This window comes from Eurosta solidaginis, chromosome 1, assembly GCF_040869045.1.
Source record: "Eurosta solidaginis isolate ZX-2024a chromosome 1, ASM4086904v1, whole genome shotgun sequence".
In the NCBI taxonomy this organism is placed as follows: domain Eukaryota; kingdom Metazoa; phylum Arthropoda; class Insecta; order Diptera; family Tephritidae; genus Eurosta; species Eurosta solidaginis.
Window position 1 is genome coordinate 346,394,228 of NC_090319.1, and position 26,845 is coordinate 346,421,072.

Below are 26,845 nucleotides of genomic sequence, written 5' to 3' on the forward strand. Positions count from 1 at the left end.
ACTTCTATCAGAGTTTATAAAAATATTTTGGCCAATATTAATAACTCCGACATGTCACTATGGCGTTAGTAACAAATAGCTCAGACGATATTTTACACACGTCTATACAGTAACAGTGGAAAGCTTTTGTATAAATAAAATATCGGTATCAAATTATGCAACAAAAAGCAACTGGGAAAAAGTTGTACAACAACAAAATGTGGTTAAGGTCAAGTCAGTTTTTCAACAGATCTATCATCGATAGAGGGCGGGTTCAAGTCCCACTTTCGGAATAAAATGCTTTGAGGAGATTTAAAAGGTATACGCGAAAGAGCTGTTGCCTTCTCCATCGATGTTTTCGATGTTTTCCAAAAAACATTTAATAAAATAATACAGCATTTGTATTTGTTAAGCGTACTAATCTTTTGGTCGCTTACTGTTTATTTCATCAGCTTATTCTCCTCATCTCTTTAGATGACTTTTTCTTAATTACTCACTTTTTCTAATAACGTTGCTTTTCATATAGTATGTAAGAAACAATGAAGTACCAACATACATATTTATGTAAACCTTTTTGCCGCTACATATAAATAAGCAAACTGTACAATAAAGTTATTCACTCTCATATTCAATCATCGAGAACCGGTTGTTCTTTTTTACGTAGCTCAACAGTATTCTAAAGGAAATTAGTAGGATATTAAGTTTTTAAACTTTGTTGCACTATCTCTCATACAAAAAACTGATGTCGTAGACATCTACACAAATCACGAGTCAATCTGATTCCATTGGGCGTCAAACTGATCTTGAGAATCTACTTGAATTGCATTCCTTCGCCGCTTCAGTACGCATTTCAACGACCCTTATACATTTAAATTTTTATTCACATCTCTAGTGAGTTATACTAATTTGTTATCGGTCTTTTATAGTATTCTTATAGAAAAATTATCGAAATCTGATCTATTCGTTCTCGATTTGTTTTAAGAGAGTTCGTGATTTTAAACCGAAAAATTATCGACTTCTTTGCATAGTATTATTGAGTTGTTATCGATGAACCATCAGCTTTTATGAACAGATACAGAAAAAACTTCGACATAAAATCGATGACACATCTGTAACCCGTTAAAAAAAGCCGAGAACAAACAAACATCAAGTCGATTTCTCGAAAGCAACAATGATGATAACGAATCGATAACTCGTGGATAATAACTTGCTATCGATAATATGCCGATAATATAAAAATAAATTTTCGGTATCGGTTGTTACTGACAAGACACTCTTCTCAGAAATTATTGTTTTTGGTTAAGACATCCATTTTGTGATTTAACTTCAATTCTTGGGTGAGTTCTAGTTAGCTTGAAAGTATTGGTTTTCCACACATACAACTGTATGTTTACACATCGGTCTTCACGATTACTTGATACTCACGTCGTCTCAGTATTTGCCATAAGAAAAAATTGCATACTACAAACGTATAAGTGAAGCTAACAAAGGCGCCCTTAAAATACTTGTTTTATAAAGCAAAGGTGCGTATGTGTTTTTTTGTATTTTTATACTCAACTGAGCAGAGCTTACAGAGTATATTAATTTTGTTCGTATAAAGGTACCCCGGTAATCGAGATAGATATAGACTTCTATATATCAAAACCATCTGGGCGAAAAGAGAAATTCATTTAGCCATGTCCGTCCGTCCGTAAACACTACACCTTGAGTAAATTTTGAGATATCTTAATGAAATTTGGTATTTAAGTTCCCCGGCACTCATCTCAGGTCGCTATTTAGAATGCACGAAATCGAACTATAACCACGCCCACTTTATCGATATCGAAAATTTCGAAAAACCGAAAAGGTGCGATAATTCATTACCAAAGACGAATAAAGCAATGAAATTTGGTAGGTGGGTTGACCTTATGACGCAGAATAGAAAATTAGTAAAATTTTGGGCAATGGGCGTGGCACCGTCCACTTTTAAAAGAAGGTAATTTAAAAGTTTTCCAAGCTGTAATTTGGCAGCTGATTATGTAATGTTCTTGTTACATCCGAACTTAGCCTTCCTTACTTGTTTTATATCAATATTTTGTTTCAGTTTCGTCCTAATGTCAAACGGCAGCACGTGGTGGTGGTAGCGTACCAAGCTGAAGCTCCTGGCTTAAAGTCCCGGTCAAAGCAACATTAAAAATTTAGAAAAAAGTTGCTCAGATCGAAAGCGTTTTCTTAGTGGGAACGCTCTTCGGCAGTGGTTTGGCAAACACTTCGAGTGTATTTCTGATATGAAAAGATTATCAGCGAAAGCTCACCTGCCTTGCAGATGCCGTCCAGAGTCGGCGTAAAGCATGTTGCTCATACGAACGACGCAAATTAGAATTGAAGCTCAGCCTAAGCCTCTTCGTAGGTATATTGGCATTAAAAATGAATAATTAAAAAACAAAAAAATTAATGTGAAGCGCGATAACCTCAGAAGAGATCTAAGGCCGAGCTTCTCTTCAAATTTGCGTCGTGCTCCTTTTGATTTTCCCTACAAATTGGCCGGACGGGACCTACATGTTTTATGCCGACTCCGAACGGCATCTGCAAGGCAGATGAGTTTTCACTGAGAGCTTTTCATGGCAGAAATACACCCGGAGCGCTTGCCAAACACTGCCGAGGGGCGACCCCGATTAGAAAAATTTTCTTCTAATTTAAAAACCTTATTTCTAAAATTTTGATGTTGCTTTGCCCGGGGTGCGAAACCAGGGCATACGGTGTGGTAGGTGGAGCACGCTACCATCACACCACGGTGGTGAATAATTATATAGGCAATATTTGGCCAACAATTTTTGATTTTCCATGGAATGCTCGATGTAAAAAAGTTCATATATATTTTGACATGCCAGTACTTACATAGCTACACCAAGCGTCTGTAATAAAATTTGCTTACAGAAAATATATTCAAATATTTTCGCTTTTAAAAATCTTTACTTTTTTGAAGCACTTGACCTCGGTTGCTAATTAAAACAAAAAAAAAAAAAAATATTTTAATAAGCAAAAAAAAAATACATATGTATGTATACATATATGTTTTTTATGTTACTAACAAGAATATAGAAGCTATACATAAGAATAAGAAAGTTCGAGTAAGCAAATTTTAGTTCGGATGAAACCGTAGAAGTCAGCCTCTAGTAAATAGTTCGCGGTTTCGCTACCTAACAAAGGGAGAGCCCACTTGGATACTTGTTTGTTCCATTAGCTTACCACATTCTTTAATGGTGATAGTTTCCTACAATTATTTAATGAATCGCTGCGGGACTACGAAAAAGTTACGTATAGGGCAGACATGTACCTTGCATATTGCCTCCGGAGAGTCAAATACGTTCCGACCGAGTTATTTCGCCTCGTTCTAGCAAAGGTTGTCCACCTGGTTCGTTAGCGATGTTTACCGAAAACAGGCTTTTGATTGCGTTATGTACCAGTGTGGGTGATGTACGAAATGCTTTACTCATTCCAACTATCGCCAACAGCGGCATCGCTTCGGGCCGACAGCACCAGAAGTAGTCACCTAATCATGGGTTGTCTAAATTCAGAGATCTTATGCCTGCTGACAATTAATTTGCATGCTTCAGACGACCTGGTCCTGAGATATAATACCCATGGAAAAGGTCCCTGAGTTTATTTAGAATTAGCTCTCTGACAACGATTGTCAAAGCGAAAGTTTAAGCTGGCACTTCGCAGTCCAAAACCACTATGGCCTGAAGCAGCTCATTTACAAGCACGATACAGAGAAGAGGAAAGAGAAAATCTCACTGTGGCATATCCCTTCTCTAATTTCTCCAAGCGATCGCTATCTCCCACTTCACCGTGACAGTTCTGCCGCTCCCTCGTCTTCTGATGATTTAAGTGATCAGGAAAAAGTAGTCCATTACAAAAATAGCGGATTCCTCATCGCACGATTTCCAACTTGCATTTACATCCCTCAGTAAATAAATACAACGACAGTAAGCCATCTACACACATACATAGAAGGCAACGAAGAATATTTCACACATATAACCAACAGCTTGAAGTGAAGAGATTGTTCAACATACACATATGTAGTCAACAGATAAGAGCGAAGAAGAAAGAGAAAACAAAAATTTTCCGAATTTTTTGGCCCGTTTTTCATTTTAGCTGGCACATTTTTTGTTCTGGCACCCGCTTCAGCTGTCGCGAGGGATTTATCTGTGACTGTTGCCAGCACAAATTTGAGATAAATCCCTCGTGAGAACGAAAATATGAGAGCGTAAGCAAAAGATTCGTATCAATCTAATCTATGACGTTATCATCAGCTAAGAGCAGAAGCTGTTACTCACATATACACACAGCTATATGTGTGATGAAAGGATATATATGTATATAGCTAAATAACCAAGTATGAGATACATCTTTTCCAGAAGGCCTGTTCTGATTTTAACACACTATAGTAAAGTACGCGATAATTGTAATTGTGAAGACTACTCCCAAAGTGGTCTAAATAAAGAACGTTTTTTTATACTGAACATTTGTGTTATCTTTTCAACAGTTCAGATATTCGAACGTTAACAGAAGCTGCAAAATAAATATAAGGAATTTCCCAAAACTCCTTACAATATATTTTGCTATCGCCGGCATATCAAGAAATCAAAATTTTAATAAGAGTAACATGAATTCGAAGATAAACTTTACCTTGGTGCTCGGAGACTCGTCCATTCCGACACAGTCAATAATGTGCCTATAAATTTGTATGCTGAAAATTAACCCATTTTGTAAATTCTAGCTTAACTTATACATATGAACATACGCATACCGCGACTGCTCCTTTCAGGACACTATACGTCAGCCTGCTACTACTACGTTTAATTATTGAACACTTTTTATACTCAGCGTGCTTTGCACACAGAGTATATTAACTTTGATTGGATAACGGTTGGTTGTACAGGTATAAAGGAATCAAGATATATATAGACTTCCATATATCAAAATCATCAGTATCGAAAAAAAATTTGATTGAGCCATGTCTATCCGTCCATCCGTCCGTTCGTCCGTCCGTCCGCCTGCCCGTTAACACGATAACTTGAGTAAATTTTGAGGTATCTTGAAAAAATTTGGTATGTGAGTTTCTGGGCACTCATCTCAGATCGCTATTTAAAATGAACGATATCGGACTATAATCACGCCCACTTTTTCGATATCGAAAATTTGGAAAAACCGTAAAAATGAGAAAATTCATTACCAAAGACGGATAAAGCGATGAAACTTGGCAGGTGGATTGAACTTATGACGCAGAATAGAAAATTAGTAAAATTTTGGACAATGGGCGTGGCACCGCCCATTTTTAAAAGAAGGTAATTTAAAAGTTTTGCAAGCTGTAATTTGGCAGTCGTTGAAGATATCATGATTAAATTTGGCAGAAACGTTACTACTATTACTATATATGTCCTAGATAAAACATAGCAAAACCGGATAAAGAATACGTCCACTTTTTAAACAAAATTTTTTTAAAAGTCAAATTTTAACAAAAAATTGGATATCTTTACAGTATATAAGTAAACTATGTCAACATTCAACTCCAGTAATGATATGGTGCAACAAAATACAAAAAGAAGAAAATTTAAAAATGGGCGTGGCATCGCCCTTTTTCATTTTACTTGTGTAGAATACTTTTAATGCCATAAGTCGAACAAAAATCTACCAATCCTTGTGAAATTTGGTAGGGACTTAGATTCTAGGACGATAACTGTTTTCTGTGAAAAAGGGCGGAATCGGTTAAAGCCACGCCCAGTTTTTATACACAATCGACCGTCTGTCCTTCCGCTCGGCCGTTAATACCTTGAGCAAAAATCGATATATCTTTACTAAACTTAATTCACTACTTATCCGAACTCACTTTGAATTGGTATAAAAGATGGCCGAGATCCGACTATGACCACGCCCACTTTTTCGATATCGAAAATTACGAAAAATTAAAAAAATGCCATAATTCTATACCAAATATGAAAATTGGGATGAAACATCGCGATTGGATTGGTTTTTTGATGCAAAATATAACTTTAGAAAAAACTTCGTAAAATGGATGTGACACCCACCATATTAAGTAGAAGAAAATGAAAAAGTTCTGCAGGGTGAAATTAAAATCCCTTGGAATCATGGCAGGAATACTGTTCGTGGTATTACATATATAAATAAATTAGCGGTACCCGACATATGATGTTCTGGGTCACCCTGGTCCACATTTTGGTCGATCATTAATACCTTTAATTTGATACCCATATCGTACAAACACATTCTAGAGTCACCCCTGGTCCACCTTTATGGCGATATTTCGAAAAGGCGTCCACCTATAGAACTATGTCCCACTCCCTTTTAAAATACTCTTTAATATCTTCCATTTGATAGCCATGTCGTACAAACACATTCCATTCTAATAGGTAAATTTTCCTACTTGGTGATTTACCCTTATTTTGTCTCCAAAGCCCTCAGCTGAGTATGTAATGTTCGGTTACACCCGAACTTAGCCTTCCTTACTTGTTCTAATATAAATATACTTAGTTTGAATAATTTTTATATTTGTAAACTTACTGGCTGATATTATAGCTATGACGACACTGTCAAAGATATCTTCAGATATCTTTGTATTTTTAAATAAGAAATTATATATTCTCCTAGTGGTACAAAATATATCAAACAAAATTAAAAGTAATATTTCCTGTCGAGTAAATTTAAAAACAAAACCATCTGCATTTGCACATGCTCCTTCACTTATATTTGCATTTGCACAAACAAATACAATCCTATGAATAACTTCGAGTGCATCTCGATGATGTTTGTGTTTATGTCTTTAGCTAATTTTATAGCCACGATCTGTAGGCTTGAGTGAGTATGGCGTCGCAATTTAATTGCGTTTATTTGAAGCCTTTTAATGCCGCATTTAGCAATCGTAAATAGGTACATACATATGTATGTATGTATCATTATTTAAGTTTTTCTTTCAATACTTTTCCTTAATCGAACCGATACTTTTTTATATTTAATACAACGCAAAAGAGCAGAACGGATGTTCAATGGCACATGTAGATTCACAAATCATTTGAACTGACGTCATGATTTTCTGCAACATTTTTATTGGCTATTTGGTATATGGCTTGGTGGGTTGTTAGTAAAATACTTTATTAATCTTTCTTTAATTATATATTTATAGAAAAAGTTCCGACAGCTTTATTAAGTATAAATTGTATATATAATTATGTATGTGTGCATAGAGCTTGTATAAAATAACAAATTAAGACGTCACAAACATATATATTTCTTATCATATATTGTGGTCACTTTGTGATAACCCACACAAGATACATAAATAGATGGTTCGTTTCCTTTAGTATACCTTCCAGCGGACATATCTTTTTCGGGAAGTGACTTTACTTCTCAAATGAACATATAGACGACCTAGTCAAGTAGGATGCTATGCCACCATTCTGTAACGAATTCTGGGGAATTCCGATTATTTTGCACCTTCTGCTAAAGTTCGTATCGCTGAACTAACTCCAATATTCAGTAATGCAATATGGTCTTTATTTGCTCTACTTTGGGAGTAGTGCAATTATATTTTAATATCACGTACTTCACAAAAGCGTGTTTAAATCAAACCGTTTACTGATTCCTCAGCTTGCGCTGCTTTCATACTTTCGGTTTTCTCGTTCACCCATTCCTCCTAAGGCCTAGTAATTTCGCGAACAGTTGTATCTCACGCTTGGTTACCAGCTATATATGTACATGTATATTTGTAGTTTATGCTTTTCTACTAGCCATATGCGTGCATATTTGTGAGTAACTACTTCCGCTGATTACTACATGTGTGTGTGTGAGATATCTCTTCGTTGCTTTGTACATAAGTGTTGCCGTTTTTGTTGTTGTGATTATTTACTAACAGCATAGTGATGCTAATATTCGCCACAATACTATTGTCTAGACTACTTAATGCACACTAGGGAAACCATAAGTAACTGAGAAACAAAGCAGGTCAAATAACACTGGATTGAATGCCCAGGACAAAGACAGACCAAAGTGTTTATACTTTCAGCAACAAGAGTATCAGCTAAGCTCGTTAATCTAAGTAGAGAAGTGCTTAAAATCCTCACTCGGTACTAAATGGAACACTTTAGTCTACAATATCACCTAAGTGAGTCAAATTTGTCGCTTTTGTGCGCTAGAGGATTAAACGCCAGTTCACCTGATCTGCGGATGCGGCGCTCTGGTAAGGCGAATATTCTCCCATCTAGGTGGCGTGACTCTTCATTCCTTCATGATAAAAAGCCTGAAGAAGTCTAGATACATTAAAGCCAACACGTATGGTAATGGACTGAAAACTCAAGCATTATAAATCTAAGCAAAAGTCGCAGTGCTCGACGCCTTGTTATTATAAGGCATAAGGTAAATAATATTGAAAAATACACTGACATGTGACCAAGTTGCTACAAACCAACCCCATTTGGACCAAGTCCCAAGGTCACGTAGCAATTGAATAGCCATTATTTCCCAGATATGTGTTTAGCAATGGTAACATCAAGTTTGGTGAGTCGTTGGCGATAAGAGACATGCCACATACCGTTTCTTAAATTTTGGGTCTCGGCTCGAGTTCGCCGTTTATGTCGCAAAGGTGGTGGTAGTCCCTGCGGGACATCTCTCTCAGCACTGAGGAGAGTCATAACAAATGATAGCGGATACTGTAATACAGACCTTACAGCAGGGACATTAGGCAAAGTTAAATTGACCCGTCATAGATTCAGATATTGGATTTGGATACTTTCTCAATACACTCAAAAAAATAACTAAAAGTTTTCACTTTTATTAAGAATTCATTATTTTTAACACGGACTTATAATAATTGAATATGCAATTATTATGTTTTTCTAAGAGAAACTGGATAAAGGAAGAAACATTTACTGGCATATTGCGATGGTACCATTTCGAAGACCGCCACGAATTGATCGTCAAGCAATTTCGTAACGTTATGAAAGGTGAAACTGCAGTTACCTTAATTTGAAAAAAATTTTTTTAGAAAATCTTTCCCTCATTTTGACTAAGTTTTTGTTTTTTTTTTTTTGTGAGTGTACCTTTCAAGTGTTTATCAATTTCCATTGGTTAGTTCACGAGTTATGGAACCGAAACGACTCTTTGCGCTATTTGAATGCAATTGCGACTCACGACACAATTGTACTTACAGGAGTCATACACATACATTTAGCAAATGTATTGAAGCTTGAACGATGGTCTTTAATACCAAGCTCGCTCTACTGAAGCTGCGAAGACGAGAGAGAATATTAGTCAATTTTTCCTTTCCATTGTCGATCCCTCTATCGAAGTTAAGGGCAAGTGATCTTTCGCTTCTACTCAAATCGGAAAGTGGTTCCTTCAAAAGGAAGTGCTGTATGAAGATGCTCCAACCCACAAGGTACTCTCATCGGAACTTGCATAAGCAAACAGAGGGAAAGGGAGAGAATCACTTCTTTTGAAGAACCAAGTGGAAAAAAATGTTACTTTCCTTGGAGTTTATAATTGGTGTCAGGTGGGAGAAACATAAGTGACCATCGTGACCATTTGTAACACGACCGAAATTGTTAAAATGTAGAAGATATATAGATGAACATCAAATACTGCGTGCAATCAAGGCAAATCGAAATGCTTTCGGGTGCAATCGCGGAAAGCCCAATGGACGCTTCAACAACATAGCCTAGCCTAGTTTAAAATTTTGCCCTCGTCGTTTAAGCATTAATCAATATAGCATTGGCATTCGATGTTGAAGTAAGATTTCTCTCCTCCCGCTATTGCTTGCAGAGCAACAGACAAATAAGAATTTTCAAAAGTTAAGACAGGACATCAGTTAGAAAATTCACAAGAGCTGTTACTCGCTGCATATGCGAATTTTGTATTGGAAACCATCAAATATCTCAAATCTTAAGATTTTACATGAATACGATACTCTTTTGATATGCCCAAGTATTGAAGTGTAAATTTTTTTAACACCTCTATACTCGCTTCATATGTATGTATGTATGTAACTCTCTTTTATATATATACGCACCGGTACTCGTTGTGTCTGTCTGATTGTTTTGATTCATGTTAGAAAAATGTGCTCTTTATACCTTTCATGAAAATGAAATTGTATATTAAGCTTATCACGAATATCAAAATGGTAAGTCCTTAAAAAAGAAGAGATAGACCCACCAATAAGTAAACCAAAATGATCGGAATGACGACCTGAGTTCATTTAGCCATATCCGTCCGTCTGTCGGTCTGTCCGTATTTCTGTCTGTCTGTTTGAACGAAAACTAATCCCATCTTGATAAAATTCGATGAGCTGATATATATTTAGTGTGCTCGATCAATAATTTGTTCGAACCGACCGGAAAGGACCACTACAGCACATATCGCCATATAACCAATTTTGCGAAAAAGAGGGTTTTTGTCATTTATTCCTCATATTAACTGCTAGAAGATTGAAATTTCACAAGATGTTTGCATAAGGAGCATACATTATTGTCCAAACACATTTTTTTAATTGGCCATATATTCATTATTTATCCGATACAAACAATTGTTCAGATAAAAGATTGAACGTAATTACTTAATTATTTAAAATGTTTGAAACTTGAAATTTCAGAAGGTGCTTACATATATGTCGTACGTTATTGTCTGGAAAAATCGTCAAGATGGGTCATATATACAATTTATATCCAAAACCGCGAAGTTGCTTAAAAATCGAACGAAAAATATTAACTTATCTTAATATAAAGGTCGTTACTGTTCGTTTTGTTAACAAGGATGTACCTTAGCAAAATTATTAATAAAGTCGTATCTCAGGAAGATATTTAAAAAGATAGTAACTGAAACAAAAAATTGTCCAACAAAAAATATGTAAATTTAACTTAACTTATTTCTTTCCGCAATTTGCAATGAACTTGTCAATTTAAGCTACAAGTACCTAAGCGACCGAGGTTTGCTCGGGACTCTTCGAGTATCCGTATAATATAATTTGTTCTATATGTCGTCATTATAATTATTGAATTTTTTTATACATATATTTTTACTTACTGTTGAGTTATTTTAAAATAGATTTCAAAAACATATCGATCACTGACCGCAATAAGAATTTTGAATGGGTAGCTACAACCTAGAGTCTTGGCGATCGTTGTGGCAAATAATAAAATCGATAATATCGTTATTTTGGTCAACTTTGCGGTTACAGTTCGATATATCAACCAAAACTTTCCATTTCCACTTTATTTTTCAATAAAATGTTCTCCATATTGTTTTATATGTCTTAAAAACAAAACTTCTAAGTTAATACTTCCACACCATGTTCCGTGAACGTTTTTGGTTTTCCTGTGGAAGCAGTATGTACTTTTAAAGTAGCTGGACGCTTAAAAAAAAAAATAAACGCTATGGACGCTTAACTCTAGAAAAAACCACATATAGCACACCATTGCATGAAAAACAAATGAAAACCAAATTATCGACGGCGTTATAATCCTCAATTAGACCCCCGAATTCTCAAGCGAGCAAGCAATTTACCGAAAGGACATAAATGGGCATCGTGTAAGGTGGATATACAGAGTAATATATATATATATATATATATATATATACTTAGGTGAGGGTGCAGTGATAACTGGCAACCTTTCGTTTTATACCGATATTGGCATATCTCGCGCATTTGAAATACGTGTCAACCTTGTGAAAATATCCTCAGTGATGCACTAGCAATGTGCAAAATTCCATTCAAATTGGTTAAGCCGTTTTCGCGATTGTAGTGGATATACAACGAGATATAAATAACAAGATGAGGTGGCAACCCCAAAGTGGCAACCCTACTTAAAATTTCTCTATTGAAATGCGGAGTGTAATATCTTTCGTTTTATATCCATATTGGTATATCTTATGTAATTTTTCTTTTTAATTTAATATAGGTGGCAACCTTGTAAAAATACCCTCAATGACAACACCTCATCAGAAAATCTTAGAACGTGATACACTATCTGTGTGCCCAATTTCATTCAAATCGGTTAAGTCGTTTCCGAGATCGGTCCGGATATACAAACAATTTTTACTCGTAAAACTAAACTAAAAAATATAAAAACAATTTTAGCATAATAAGATATATATTTATGTGTCTGCTGCAGTACAGGTAACCGTTTTAAGTCGTTTACGAATTATAGATAGGAATTAATCTAGATAGAATTCATATCTCTTCTGTCAAAAAATTTGTATTTTCAGTTACAACCTTATTAACTGGCCTCTTGAGATAGACTTTGTTAAAGCTCTCGCTGAGATACGTCCTTGTTAACAAAACTTTTCATTTCGACCTTTCTATTCGGATAGGTCGATATAGTCGGATGCCAACTAGCGCAGGGCTTTTCCTTCAAGTTGCATTTCCATCGGGTTCTGAAGCTTGAATCAAATTTCTGGACTCTGTCCCCAGGAAAAGCTGCATGAAAATCGATTGCGATAATTTGCCGATTTTTCGTTGAAATTAGCGAGCTACAGACTGACCTTACATAAAGGAAGTAAAATAGAATTATTATTTCCAAATTTAAAAGTAAAACTGGAATAAACAAAAGTTGTCGTTCGAAAAATTATAAAGTTTTTAAGAAATTATTAATCTATTTAGCATTAACATTAAAGGTGTACTTAAAACAAACACAATTCAACAAATAATCTTTACTATTTTTAATCACAAATTGCAGGTCTGTGATCTATATTTCGGATTGAGGGATAAAAACTAGGAATATAGAAGCAGCTATTTCACGAAACCCACAAACAATTTTAAATAAAGAACAAACAATGAAATATAATGAAAACAGATTATACTAAACGATCAACAAATTCCGATGATCTCGTTCTATACATACATCCAAAGTGATAAAAATACATAAAAATTGCAAACGAACGAAGAGCAAAAACAAACTTGGAAATAAATCATTTTGAATTGAAGTTGCTGCGAGCAATAAACAAGTGAATAGGCGCCTCAAAGTATGTTCAATTTGCTGCGGCGCTCCTCAAAGAAGAAGAAGAAATCGACGCCGGAGAAGAGTCCCAAAGCAGCGCGCTATTCAGCCAGAGAAGCAGAAAAGCGCGCTGACTGTGAAAACAAAACGATTGCAACAAGATCAATTGAACGTTATCGATCATACAACGAATGGCAGCGAGAGCGTGATATTGCGCGTGAGAAAGAACACGCGCTTAAAAAGCAACAACGCGAACTACCAACACAAACGAAAACTAACAAAAAATATACGCGAGCGGAAATAAAAGAATTTAATAATTTAAAAGATTTAGTAGAAAGTGAATATGACTATTGCGATGACGCTGATGGCGCAAGAAGTGATGAAAGCAGACTGGCAAACACGGAACGTAAAGCGGTATTTAGAGATGACGGCGTTGCGGCAAGAGGGGAACGTTTTGTCTATTTTCGCAGCCAGCGCGTCGATCGCGAACGCGTTGGCATAGTGGAGGAAAACTTAAATTTAGCGAAAACAACAGCTGCCAACAAAACAACAATAAGCAATGCAATAAACGCCAGAAAAAACAAGCAAGAAAATGAACAAACAGAAACTGTCGGTTTGCGCTGTGTAATGGGGGAAGGAACGCTAGCCACCACACAGCCAGCCACTTTTCGTAATAATGATTTCAAATTAAATGCTTTCAATGTAGACAAAATAAATAAATTTTCTGCAGAAGCAAATAAATTAGATGTGAACAGCGTTGATGAGGATGATGATGATGCAGATAGATACGAACAAGATCGTTTCGAACGAGGCACGAACATACGCGACCGTGCAGATTTCCGTGACTGTGAACCGTCTTTGGCTAGCCATGCCAGTCCGAACGAAGAAGTTGGTTGGCAGAGGCGCTTTTTGTCTTTTGGCAAGACAAAAAAATCGAATAAAAATGATCGATTCGCCAATCGATCAATTAAAGACTTAAATCAAAGATCTAAAAGTGTATACGCAAGTAATGGTGCGCATACGGGTACGGGGAATGTCAAAAGTGTCGTCGAAACGAGTGCTAGTAATGAAAATAGAATTAAAAGCGTCAAAGGCGACGCTTTTCCCACTGGTGAAAATTTTATAATAGCCACACATGAAACACCGAATACTCTGTCAAACAACGAAGTGAAGTATCGAAATTTAGGTAACTTAAAGAATACAACAACAACGAAGGTGCAAAAACATACTGAAGCAAAACGACAATCGAGACTATCGCTGACATTGGGCTTGAATTTGACGGGTAGTGCGCGTAGTAAAAGTATTACAGACATCTCAACGGCAGCCAATAGAACAGATTCCAGTAGTGTAACTGGCGCTGGTGGTGTGTATTTTAGTGGTTCGCGTAGTTGTTCTGGGCATCGTGATCAACCGAAACGTTCGCAATTTGGTAAAGCATTTAGATATTCATTCTTGCGCGGACGTTCGAAGAGTAGTGACACTGAAACTCAACCTTACGAAGACGATTCCACAAACGAAAGAAGTGCGGCTGGTGCTTTGAAAAAGAGTAAAGAGTTTCTTAGTGATCTATTTATGGCGCGTGGACGTAATCACAATCGTAATCGCAATCCTCAACAAATACACTCAAACCATAGTACAACTAAAAATTCACTATCGCAACCCACACAACTTACACACCAACAACAACAGCGCGTACAACAAAAACAACAACAGCGCGTACAACAACAACAACAGCAGCAGCTACAAACTACCGCGAAGGACGATCATACGTGCATACCTGTCGGCGCGTCAACGAGCCTGAATAGCAACACTCAACCACTTCATAATTACCAACAACAAAATAATCATAACAATAGCTTATACAATTCAAATCCAATCATAGTAATGCAAAATGTTCAAAATAATTCGGCAAGTACACACCTTGAAGTGATCTCCGACCCCTTTGGCTCGGCCACAAATAGTTATCAAGAAACGATGTCTAATAATAGCCCAAAGAATTTTAACCGAACAATTGACCACAAAGAGCGTCATCGACGTAGCAATTCAGCAGGAGAGCAACAATTAAGTGTGAGCGCAGAGAACAATAATATTCGCTCACGCTCAGCAGATACATGCGAGCAGCAACGCGTGAGTAACAACGACGCTGGAGTCCGATTTGAGAATAAACTGTTCAAAGAGGATTCGGCTGCTCAGAGACTGTCTGTAGCCGGAATTAGCGAGTGTGGCACTATTCGTAAGGTAGGTGTCGATCTGTACGGAGCTATTAAAACGGAAAGAACGGTAGTCGACAGCGCTAAACAGGTGAATGTTGAATGTGAAACGCGGCGTAATAAACATACAAATCAAAGCAGTAACAATATAGAAACGGTTAACGTGTTTGATAACGAAAGCAAATTTGAAAAATTGGAAGAAAGGGAAAGTGTAATTGAAAGTGTTCAAAATAGTGAGGGCAAAAGCAATCAATGGCACAACGGTGCTTCAATATGTAGTAATGCAAATGAATCACAACGTAGTGCCCAGGCTAAAATAACAGCAACAACGCAAGTGCCAAAAAATAGTGAAACCAACGAACGTGAAACGTCAGAGTGTCCCCACGTCGCGCCGATGGGACAAACGAGCGCGAAACCGAGCGAGACCGCACCCAGCACACGCGCTAGTGCAACGCGCGAATTTCAAACAAATATAAGTGATGTGAATGTGTGTGTTAACGATGAGGATGATAATGCAGCGCGTGTACCGCTGTTACCAAAAATTACTGTGGTCGACTGTAGCAGCTATCAGAGTGATGAAGATAATACTGTAACCGGCAGCAGCCCGATGGATCATGACGTCTTTTATGAATTTGAAAATGATGCGAGCGCGCAACAACACGGCGGTGTTGAGGTTTTCGACGCTAATGAATATCAAGCGCAAGAGGCTGATGACATTGACGAGGAAGACGAAGTTTTCCATGAAGAGGAAATACCAGCAACTATTTACCAACAAAAATGGCCGCTACGTTATAATCACACGAAACTAGAAAATGTGCCCGAGCAGGAAGAGAACGAAGAGGATAGAGAGAGTGATGGCGCCGCCAACGGCAGCGATAGCGATGCCGACTCCACATCTGACGCAGCAATGGTTGATGATGCCGATGTGATTGCCGCTGCTACGTCTAAAGTCAATAGTGCCAATAACCTTGACACTGAATACGAACACAGTCAACACTTCCATAGCTCTGATCATGGTGCGTTGAAGAGCGCAAATACGAGTGACTCTAATTTGAGTACCAGCTACCCTGATTCGGGTATTGGTGGTATGGACTCTTGCTGCTCATCAACATCGTCGCCAAGTCGTCGACATTCAGGCAGCGATAACGAAACGCGTGCTGCACGCTCAACCAAGAGCAAGTCACCAACAATGCAACATCATTTTCACAATAATAACAATAGCGGCAACAACAATTATTTTCAACAACAACATCAGCGCAATGCTCAGCTATCAACGCCACATCAACGTTCGCCCTTCGCGCGCGATGGCAATTCAACCGATTGCGATGATACGCTTTTGCAGTGCGATGATCTCGAATACGTTGCAGAGGTAGATGCAAATGAACGTTTGGTCTGTATTGAGAGCATAAGTTTGCCGGATGTTGTGGTGGAGTCAACGACCGGAGCCTCGGGTACACAAACTTCCGCTTCCACGTCCACGTTATCGGGTGCCAATGGAAATAGCAATAGTGGTTGCAGTGAGCAAATTATCAACATTAATGGTGCAACGGGTAATACCATCGGTAGTGTGCATTTTATACCAATTCATGTAGAAAGCAGCGATCAAACGACAACAAAGCGACGTAGTGTTGATGACAGTGTACTCGGTAGCGGTGGTGGTATTAACAAAACTTTTGCTCACATGAACGGCTTGCATCAAAAATCAACAATTGAAATAACAGAGGACGGCAGTGAGTTGACATATGATAAAGAGAATGGATACAACAACAACAGCAGTGCCAAAGATGCAACGGTGGAGAAATTGAGGTGCGTGTAAAGAACTTTTTTATTATTTTCGCCAATAGAAGGTACTAAATTTCGTAATCAATGTGACAAAGTGAAACGATCTGAGAACTTTTTGATTGACTGAATAAAAAATATCAAAGATCGGACCATTTTGGAAACTATTCCTATAATTGCTTAAATTTATTAACAAAATTAGCTAAACAATTCTAACAAAGGGGAACATTGTACTACAGGTGGGCTTGAGAATTCGCAATTTTTTTGAGACAACGTCAAATTTTGTTTAAGAAGTATTCGCAAAAGTTAAGCAGCTGTGTCTCACATGTTTTCAGGTATTTGACGAAACCCTAAGTTCGCTCATATATGGATATATACATATGTATATTAGAGCAAACATGCTTAGGTATATACATATATGCGCAATATAAAATGCCTTGGGGTGGTTAAATTTTTTGTGAAATCATTCGCAGCCGATTCAGATTCTGGATAAAAACCTCGGTTTGCAGTCTTTACTCCATTTTTGTAAATAATGAAAACATTTTTTTCAGCATTATTTCTTTTTGCACTCCTCATGTGGAATAATGAAATTCGAAGCAATTCCTGAGAGAATGGAAATAGAAACTAGCCATGTTTCCACTCTATCAATTAAAAGAGCGCATGATTGATACCAAAAGGCCCAATTTTGCAGCGCGAGTTTAAACTCTAGCTAAAAGAAAACTTAGCTTTACTCTGTCAGTTTCGCCGTAATATGAACAGTTAAATTTTCTAAAAGGGGCAATTTTAAACTCAGTAACAAAAAACTCAAATTTTTAGTTTTTGGTTATTAGCAAGCAAACAATGTAGATATGAACTTCCAGCTTATGCCAAGACTGCATGAACGCCTTAATTTTGAAGATTACTTAAAATTTTGGCTTTTTATTTTTTTAAAGTTCAATATGCAATTTTTGCTCTAGTCCTCTGAGGCAAGCTTTTGGAACTAATAACGTCCCATAGTATGCGCTAGGCTAAGTCTTTGAATATTTTCTATGTCCTGATATCAGGTAACGGAGTTAGGAGGCTGAGAAAGTGTTGATATATGTATGCTGATATCTCTAAACTTGAGTTCCCAGCAAAGCGTATTTGTCTTTGCCAAATTAAGTCGAGCAACGGCCTCAGTGCCGTAAGGACTGACGAGCCATGCAAAATCAAGCGAGGAAACCACACAAGGCCATAACTGGCTATTACAAGCGCGACCTAAGTTATACCTTCACTGCCTTAGATGAAGAGACAGAAAAGTTGGGTATTGCGCTTAACGAAGGCAGAACAGAGTATCTACTGTAAGGGCTGTACCGGCACATGCACGCTTTGACACCCACACCACCCTCGATACTGTGGAGATTTCGCCTGTTTGAAAGCCATAACTAACAGCAAGAAGTAAGGGTGTAAAAGTTTGTGTAAACGAACATTATATACTCAGCGTGAATTTAAATTGTGCAGTTCATTTCAAATAAATTACTTTTCTAATCCTACTGAGGTTAAAATATGCCAAACTCTTCCCAAAAAAGTAAAGGATTCTAAGGTTGGGGCGAACCAGGGCCGCGGAGAGGGGGGGGGGGCAGCCAGGGCAATTTCCCTGGGGCCCGGCAAGGCAAAGCAGTATTGACAGTACTCTAACTAGGATTTCATAGATACATACATAATTTGTTGCTACAAAAAATTGTTTTAAAATTGAAAATCACTCAACTAAAGTCATAAGCATCCAATCAAATACTCTGGGGCATAGTCATAGTCGAAATAAAATGTGATTTTAAGTTAGATAAACGTTTTTGACACAATTTATAAGAGCTATCTGTCAAAAATGCTTCAACTATCTTAAAATCACATTTTATTTTGACTATGACTATGCCGCTATCGGTTTGGTCGTATTGCTTTTTCATTTTTGTAAAATGCCAGCGACATCTGTAAATACAGGCTGATAATAAACTAGAGCGTTAGTTTGAAAAAATTTGTAGACTTGACTTGTTTTGCGAAGCGCAAATTTGTGCAAACATATGAGTATGCCGTGGATAAGCTTACAGAGGTCATTGATGAGTTGAAGAAGTTCAGGCATCAATGGTCGATCATACTTCAAGAATGTACGGTTCGGGCAGGGAATATAGGAGTTGTGAACGCCTTCGCAGAGAAAAGAAGGAAGATAAGAAAGCGCCAGTTCGATGAATTACCTGGCGAATCACCTGAGTGTGATTCCGAAACTCAATTCAAACAGCGAGTTTTTTAAGTGCTTTTGGACTGCTTGATTGGTAAAATCACAAAACGTTTCGAAGCCGTGAATGACATTGCGATTAAATTTAGTTTTTTGTGGAAGTATCAGGATCTGACGGAAGAAGAGCTCAGAGAAAAGGCAGCGGCATTCTGCACGATTTATGGCATCGATATTTCTACGGATCTGATAGATGAAATCACTCATCTCAAAGCCATCCACTTAGCAAATTTGGGATGTGATTCGCTGTCACCATTTTAACTTCTGAACAAATTTCATGACTTGAAGATGGAAGTATTATTTCCTAACATCTGCATAGCATTAAGAATATTTTGCACACTTCCAGTCAGTGTGGCTGAAGGGGAGCATTCTTTTAGTCTATTGTCTTGCGTGAAAAATTTTTTACGTTCTACTATGAGCCAAAATCGCTTGACAAGCCTTGGAACATTAGCGTTGGAGTCCAGCCTTACTCGCAGTAGTAGTTTTGAATCGGCAATTCCCATATACGCAGATCAAAAAGTACGGAAGGTTATCTATGGCTGATTCAAGCTCTTAAAATGTACATATTTGGAAAAAGTTAATGTAAGCAATCAATCAATGAAATCTAACATTTCATTTGTGTAAGTGCTCCAGTAAATCTTATTTTATATGAAATAAAACTGAAAATGTGAATTGAGAAATTTATGTATGTTATGTTATTTTTTTACTGGATTGAGTTTATTTTTTAGGGGGCCCGTGAACGCGAACTGTCCCAGGGGCCCGGTTTGGCTCTCTGCGGCCCCGGGTGTAACCGAAGTTGGAGTAATGCTGCTGTGTATTTTACATATTGATTTACATGTCTGCTTTTAAGAAAACGTGCCTAAAACTTGAAACTTTTGATTTGTTTCAATATATTGAACTTTGGTAACGAAACGGTTGATCAACGGCATAAACGAATTGAGATAAATAAAGGGATGAACAAAGGAATTGATTTAGCCATGTACGGCCATCCGTCCGTCTGTGCGTGATCACGATAACTTGAGTAAATATTGAGATATCTAACTGAAATTGTATATAGTTGTTCCATTGCTATTAAAAATGAGCAAAATCGGATGATAACCACGCCCACGTTTTATATATATAAAATTTTGGATAACACTAATAACCTGTTTATTAAGTACATAATACACATAGAATATTGAGATTTGATCCAGGCCATTTTTACTAGAAATATTTCTTGTTATACGCCTAACATTTGTATCGAATTTTGTTAAGGGGTTAATTGACTAATAATATCTCATTTCCTACCAACTTTTCAATCCCACTAATGTGCGCTCCACCTTTATATTTTTACTTCTCATAAATATTTTTGCAATTTCTATGTCAAAATTTAAAAACAAAGTTTAGCAAGAATATGTCTTTATATAAGGAAACATTTTTCGCTGATTTTTGTCCATTTATATAGAGGAACTGCTTAAAATTTTTTAAATTTTATTTTTGTTTTCTCTTTTTCTTACATTTTCTCGGTGTCTTAACCTATCTGTTAAGTTTTACGCTTGTAGCTCACTGAGTACTTACATAAAAATCAATCCCAAAATTCCCTCCGTTTCGTACGTATTTTCTAAATATCTAATCCCGTGCGCCTCTAGCGAATCTTTTTGTATCGTGTCATCGGCTGTCATCGACCTCTGAATTCAGTTTGAAATTTCAAGTCTCTAGCTTATCGAGAAGTTACTTAAAAGCTGGTTTGAAAATTTTCAAATTCGTATCTAATTATTTCGATCCGTGCGCCACCTAACGGATTTTTTTTCCTTTGTTGCATTGTTAAGGTGTTCTAACCTATGTGTAAAGTTTCACGTTTGTAGCTCAATGAGAAGTTACTTAAAAATTGATTGCAAGACTTGTATGAAAAGCGTACAAACATTCAACCGACCTAATATAAAGGAAGTAATAAAAAGCAGTAGATTTCACTTTACTTCTTTTAGATTTACAAGATATGAAGGCAGTTTGCGTTTCATTTCGGGCTGCGAAAAATTATGTAAACTCACATGATAATGGCTCTCCATAAAGTCACTTTATAGGTCATATTCATAAATTTTTGTTGTGTACCAAATGAAAGTATTTATTTAGTTAAAACAAACGTAATATTCGAACTTCATATTTCTCTGATTTGAATTTTTACGCACCACTGAATTTTTGCTATCAACGGCAAAGAACTTCAAAGTTCTACACATATAAAGTACCGGATAGCTTAAAATGAAATTGATGACTGAACAATATTTTTATAGAATACATATACGATTTTATAAAATGATGATTTCATATACGTTCCCATCAACAACGAAATTAATATAGCGGCTTATAGTTATTTCTCTCAGTGTAAAACTATTTATTTGTTTGGATAACAATCTGACTCATAGTAATTACCTTTTTCAGGTTCGTATAAAGCACTTTCCCAAAAGCCTTTTAATCCTTTTATCTAATTTTTAATCTCTTAATACTTGAAATTTGACTTGAGTTTGCTTAGATTTGCAATTGCAAAAAAAAGGAATACGCTGCGTATGAGTAACCTAAACCAATGTGGCAATGTGAATGTCCACAAGTAGAAAAATGTAAAAAAATTAAAAACGGCAATGCAAAATTCTAATTTCTTAAGTAAAATAAATATTTTTAGGCAGCCAGAGGTCTTATCCAGTATTTGGCAAAATACTCGCATATTTATATGTACATAAGTGTGCCTGAGTCATTAAATACTAAAGATTTTCTCATGTCTAATGCATGCAAAACAATTAGCTTATATACTATTTGCTTAAGTAATTTTCAATAATTGTAGTAAATTTTCAAAATACTTAAACAAATTTACCTTGCTATATATCACAAAACTTTTCAAAAATATTTAGCACAAACTATCAAAATTTCATTTTAAAATACAATGAAAGCTAAATTAAAATCATGACGGAATGATTCGTTCAGTATTTTCGGGCATATTGAAACTAAAGAAATGAGCAGATTGTATAAATATTGGCACACAGATATGTGGATACTAGGGTAGGCTGGTCAACATAAGAAGTCAAAAGGTTGCAAAAGACCGTTTGTAAATTTCATGTTTATCTGGGGAGTGTCTCGAAAAATAAATTTTTTTTGTTGCCAACAAAACTATATGAAAACGGCAATAAGTAAGAAAGTCTAAGTTCGGGTCAAACGGAAACATTACATACCCAGCAGTGCACTCGAAACGCTGTTGTTGTTTGCATTGTGCGGTTAATACTATTATAAGGCTGCACAATAATACATATATGGTTCTATTCTGAACTCATTTTCGTCCAAAATAAGCAAAGAGGATGCAGAGGATACCACTAATGAACTTTAATGGGTAAAAATGGAGTTTTTCAACAGATATAGGGAATTCCCTATAAAAACGAGGCATGTCACACCCATTTTCAAAACTTGTTAAAGTTTTGTTCTTAGCTCAACCATACCACACTACTGAGGTAGAATATCATTCAAATGTAGTTAAATACCATAGGGTTATTGCAAACTTTGTTAAAGTTAGACCTTTGGGAAAATTGTGTATGGTCTTTAAGCTATTTTGATTATCTTCACTCAGTCTATATAAATTGGCAAGGATAATGCCTCTTCATAATTTCAATGTAATATCTTTAACGGCTTTTGATTTACGGCTTGTTAAACTTCCAAATTTTCTTCTTCTAAATATCGGTGGTAACATGCCTATATTGCAAAATTTTTTTTTAATATATGTGCGTCATTAAGCCAATCCAGCTACAAAATTTTATAAGCTTAGCGTGTTCGTTTTTGAATTATCTGATTTATTCCATTTTTCTTAATTTTCGATATAGAAAAAGTGGGCGTGGTTATAGTCCGATTTTCAATACCAATCTATTCTGGGTAAAGATAAATCTGTATACCTAATTTGGTGAAGAAATCTCAATATTTGCTCAAGTTACCATATCAATAAACGGGGAGGTGTATAGACGGATGGACGAACATGGCTTAGTACCTGATACACTAAACGTTATCTAATTAAAGATCTAATACGCTGTGTACTAGTACAGCTGGGTATAAAAAGGGAATCAAAAGCTAATAAATAGAACATCTCAAGACCAAAATAGTTATTTGTCAACTTAAAAGCGCCAATGTTAAACTAACCAATTACACCAATAAACAACAACAAAAAAAAACAATATAGGTTGTATTTGGAAGGATAAAATAATTTCCCCCTGAGAACCTCTCAAATAAAGCTTTAAACTCAGAAACGTTTTTGGCAACTTGTTTTGTGACTCAGTCTAATGTATACGTATAAAGGAAGTTTTTTTTTATACTTAGCTGTGATGTATGCGAAGATTATATTAAAATAGTTAACCCAACTATAAAGTGTAAGATCTTAAACATTTGGCATGGGCCGAATAGTATCAAATTACGTTTTCGTGAGCCCTTAAATCTTGCTGGCAGCCAAGCTCATGATAAAATACAGAACTGCGATATGCCAACTGGTATTGGGCCAAACCAATTTTAATTGACATTTATCCACAAGCCAAGAAGGAATTTCTTACAAAAAATCAAAAGCGCTGAATTCGCATTCGTTTGCTGTTGGTATCAGTTCAGACCTTGCCTCAAAAAACGTTCACCCGCTATGGATACTTTTCTCCCGTTTTTTAGGTTAGGGCCCAAGCTCTGTTCCATCTCTTAATTCGACATGAAACATACCCGACTGGTATTCTGTGCGCCTTTAGAACAACTTTGGCATAATCTATACCCCCTAGCTTCCAAAGTCTTAGCCATATTCTTCTTATAAGGATTTTTTGGTTTGTCTACCTGTCATTTCTCCATCTTTTGGGCTGTCGCTTTTTCCTTCAGATATTTTTATTAAGTGGCGCTGGTGACGCCCTACGTATGTGACTCAATGATGACAACTCAATGATGACGGGCCAATAACGTATACCAAGGCCTGTCAAGGTTTAAGCGGGTGGTAGCCGCATGTTGCATTAGCCAGAAAATAGTTTTGAAACGGTGGAAAAGAGTGTACTCAGAGTCTGAATGTCAAACTCGCTAGCCGTTAGAAAACATATCTAAAATTATTATTTTACTATACCTTAATTAAGACTTTACTGGGCTCAGTCTTACGGCTGAATTCTCTAATTCAGTCTCATCTCAAGTCTCCAAATTTGAGATTTTCCTTTAGAGTCAATTTTTGTGACTTGAGATGATGTCGGTATTCAGTAAACGAAAGTCACAAAAAGTGTAGGTTCGAATCTCAGCTGCGCCATATAGAGTTCGATTTTTTTTTAAAGTATTTTCTGTTTTATAATTTTTTAATGCTTATTTTAATTTGAGGAATAAAACAACATATTTAAAGCGTTTTTCGCAGATAATTTTCATACTTTTTCTGAGATTTTCATGTTTGTGATCTACCCCGGCCCAGCTCACAAACTAGTAATTGCTTTTGTGAGGATGGAGACGCGAGACAGCTTACAGAATGGAAAATTGTCTTAAAAGTGATTTTCACCCCAAATAGTCTCTAATAGTGACTAGAGACGGCTTACTGAATTCAGCTGTTAATATAATATCAGATAGAAACTATCTTTATACTTTAAGTGTTAAACTTTTTTTCTTCCTGAATGTATATTCCGCGCCGCGTAGTTGCCTTCTTCCCTTAGGTAAGTACTCCCTCGAGGCAACCTTAATGTAGATTGTGGATGCTTAAATTAAAGGGCCAGTTAATGGTGACTTATCCATAACCAGATAAAACAGCTGATCGAACCAACCTTATGAAAATCAATGTAATGGATTAATGGTGCCATACCATAACACTAAAGCCATAACCATACCATAGCCAACCAATTGGTTTTTGGTTTTTCGCCATATCCATAACCTAAAAATATTTGAATTGGTGAATTTATTAACTTTTTGTATATTTTATTTATTGTTTCGGATACGTTTTGACTAAGGGGCTTATTGTTTGTGGAATATGTTTGTAATTTTTTGCGTTTTCCTCATTTTTATGAAAATGTCAGCTGTTTAAGGTTATGGCACCATTAATCGATGACAATGGAGATGGTTATGGATATGGGTATGGTTACGACTATGGCGTTAGGTTTAAGGAAATTTAACTGGCCCTTAAAGGTGGCATCCACTCGCACCGTCAGTGGGGGTTCACAGGATGAACAAGGCCTTATTTGAATATTCGCAGCTAACCTAATTTAATAGGTCGTTCACCGTTTTCCGGCAAAGACCCCCTTGGAATGAGCTCCACATCGACTTCAAACTTTACCTTAACCTCTGCCTCTTTTCTTCCTCTACCTCTGCATCCACCTTCACCTCCACTGTTGTTGTTGTAGCGATAAGGACACTCCCCGAAGGCCTTAGGCAGTGTTATCGATGTTAATGGTCCTTTGCAGGATGCAGATGCGGTACGTTCCGGTAACAAGCACCATTAAGGTACTAGCCCGATCATCTCGGGAATGATTTGGTATGACCACATGAAAACGTCTAGGCCATCCAGCCCTCCAACCACCTATATACATAAGGAACTTGGGCCACCAGGGCCTTGGCTGTTAAAGAAACAGGATTCACCAGGAGAAGTTGAGGTTGACAATTGGGTTGGAGAAGTTATATATTGCGCTGGCAACCCCTTGAAAGCGTTGCGCTACATAACCCCTTGAATCAATTTGATATTTTAATAACCTCTTACAACAGGCATATTCTAAGCACCCTAAGCCGCTATTGCCCTTCATCTCCACTAACGATGTTAACGATTGCGATGCGACCCAGCAGGTAGATACGATTTGTGGAAAATATACATACGTGACAAATATTAATATATATCTACATATATCTAAATTAATACTTTTCTTATATAAATGTATGAAATATACTGCGAAATCGGTTAAGATTTCACTAGAATCTCAAACATATTTCTGAGCAACGGAGTATATTAAATTGAAAGTCAGCCTAACCCAAGTAAGGTTACATGTTTGTATATATATCTCTTTAATTCCCACGCTCGCTATGTGGGCGCGAGTTTTCGATGAAAATTTCTACACAAAATTTGGATTCTGAATCGAAAAACTGCAGACACAAAATTTGAAACGTAAATAAATGCAATACGACCAAAAATCGTGCATGTTTGCATAAAATATTATGCGTTGAAATGCAAACACATGTACAAAATTTATATACATATGTATGTTGTACTATGTAAGTATGTACAGCTGCGAACTAAAAACTAGCAGTGCACAGTTTTCTTTAGCAAATTTTATCAATAATTTTCTTCATCTGAACATTTTTGTTAATTTTGGAAATAACTTGTGTACTTGAAACTATTCAAACCAGCCTCAATATTGTTTTGAATAAAATTCGAGAATTGTTTAAAACTTTGAAAAGAAAATGTGAAACACCGTTCGGGAATGCAAATTTTGAGAGGATTAAAAATTTCTCTTTGCCGGACTAATGCTCGGTTTCTCAGTATGAGTTTAAACTCCAGCTGAAGTTGATCAGAATTTAAACCTGCCACTGCGGCCGTTTAAGCTGAAATGAGCAGCAAAATTGTATTGTAACGAATATTAGCAGTACTAAGGGACACTATTATCTCTAAGCCGATGCTAAGCAGTAACTTGTATGCACATCAATAATTCAATCATTATGTCTAC

General features: G+C 36.5%; 1 protein-coding gene across 5 annotated transcripts in view; it reads left to right on the plus strand.

Moving 5' to 3' along the window:
- Window positions 1-26,845, plus strand: part of LOC137238018 (uncharacterized) — a 76,331-nt gene that overhangs the window by 18,393 nt on the left and 31,093 nt on the right. For all 5 annotated transcript variants that reach the window (XM_067762521.1, XM_067762520.1, XM_067762522.1 and 2 more), the window contains exon 2: window positions 12,708-16,984. In XM_067762521.1, coding sequence (XP_067618622.1) covers window positions 12,996-16,984 — 3,989 coding nt within the window. In that variant the 5' untranslated portion in view covers window positions 12,708-12,995. The remainder of the gene's footprint in view (window positions 1-12,707; window positions 16,985-26,845) is intronic.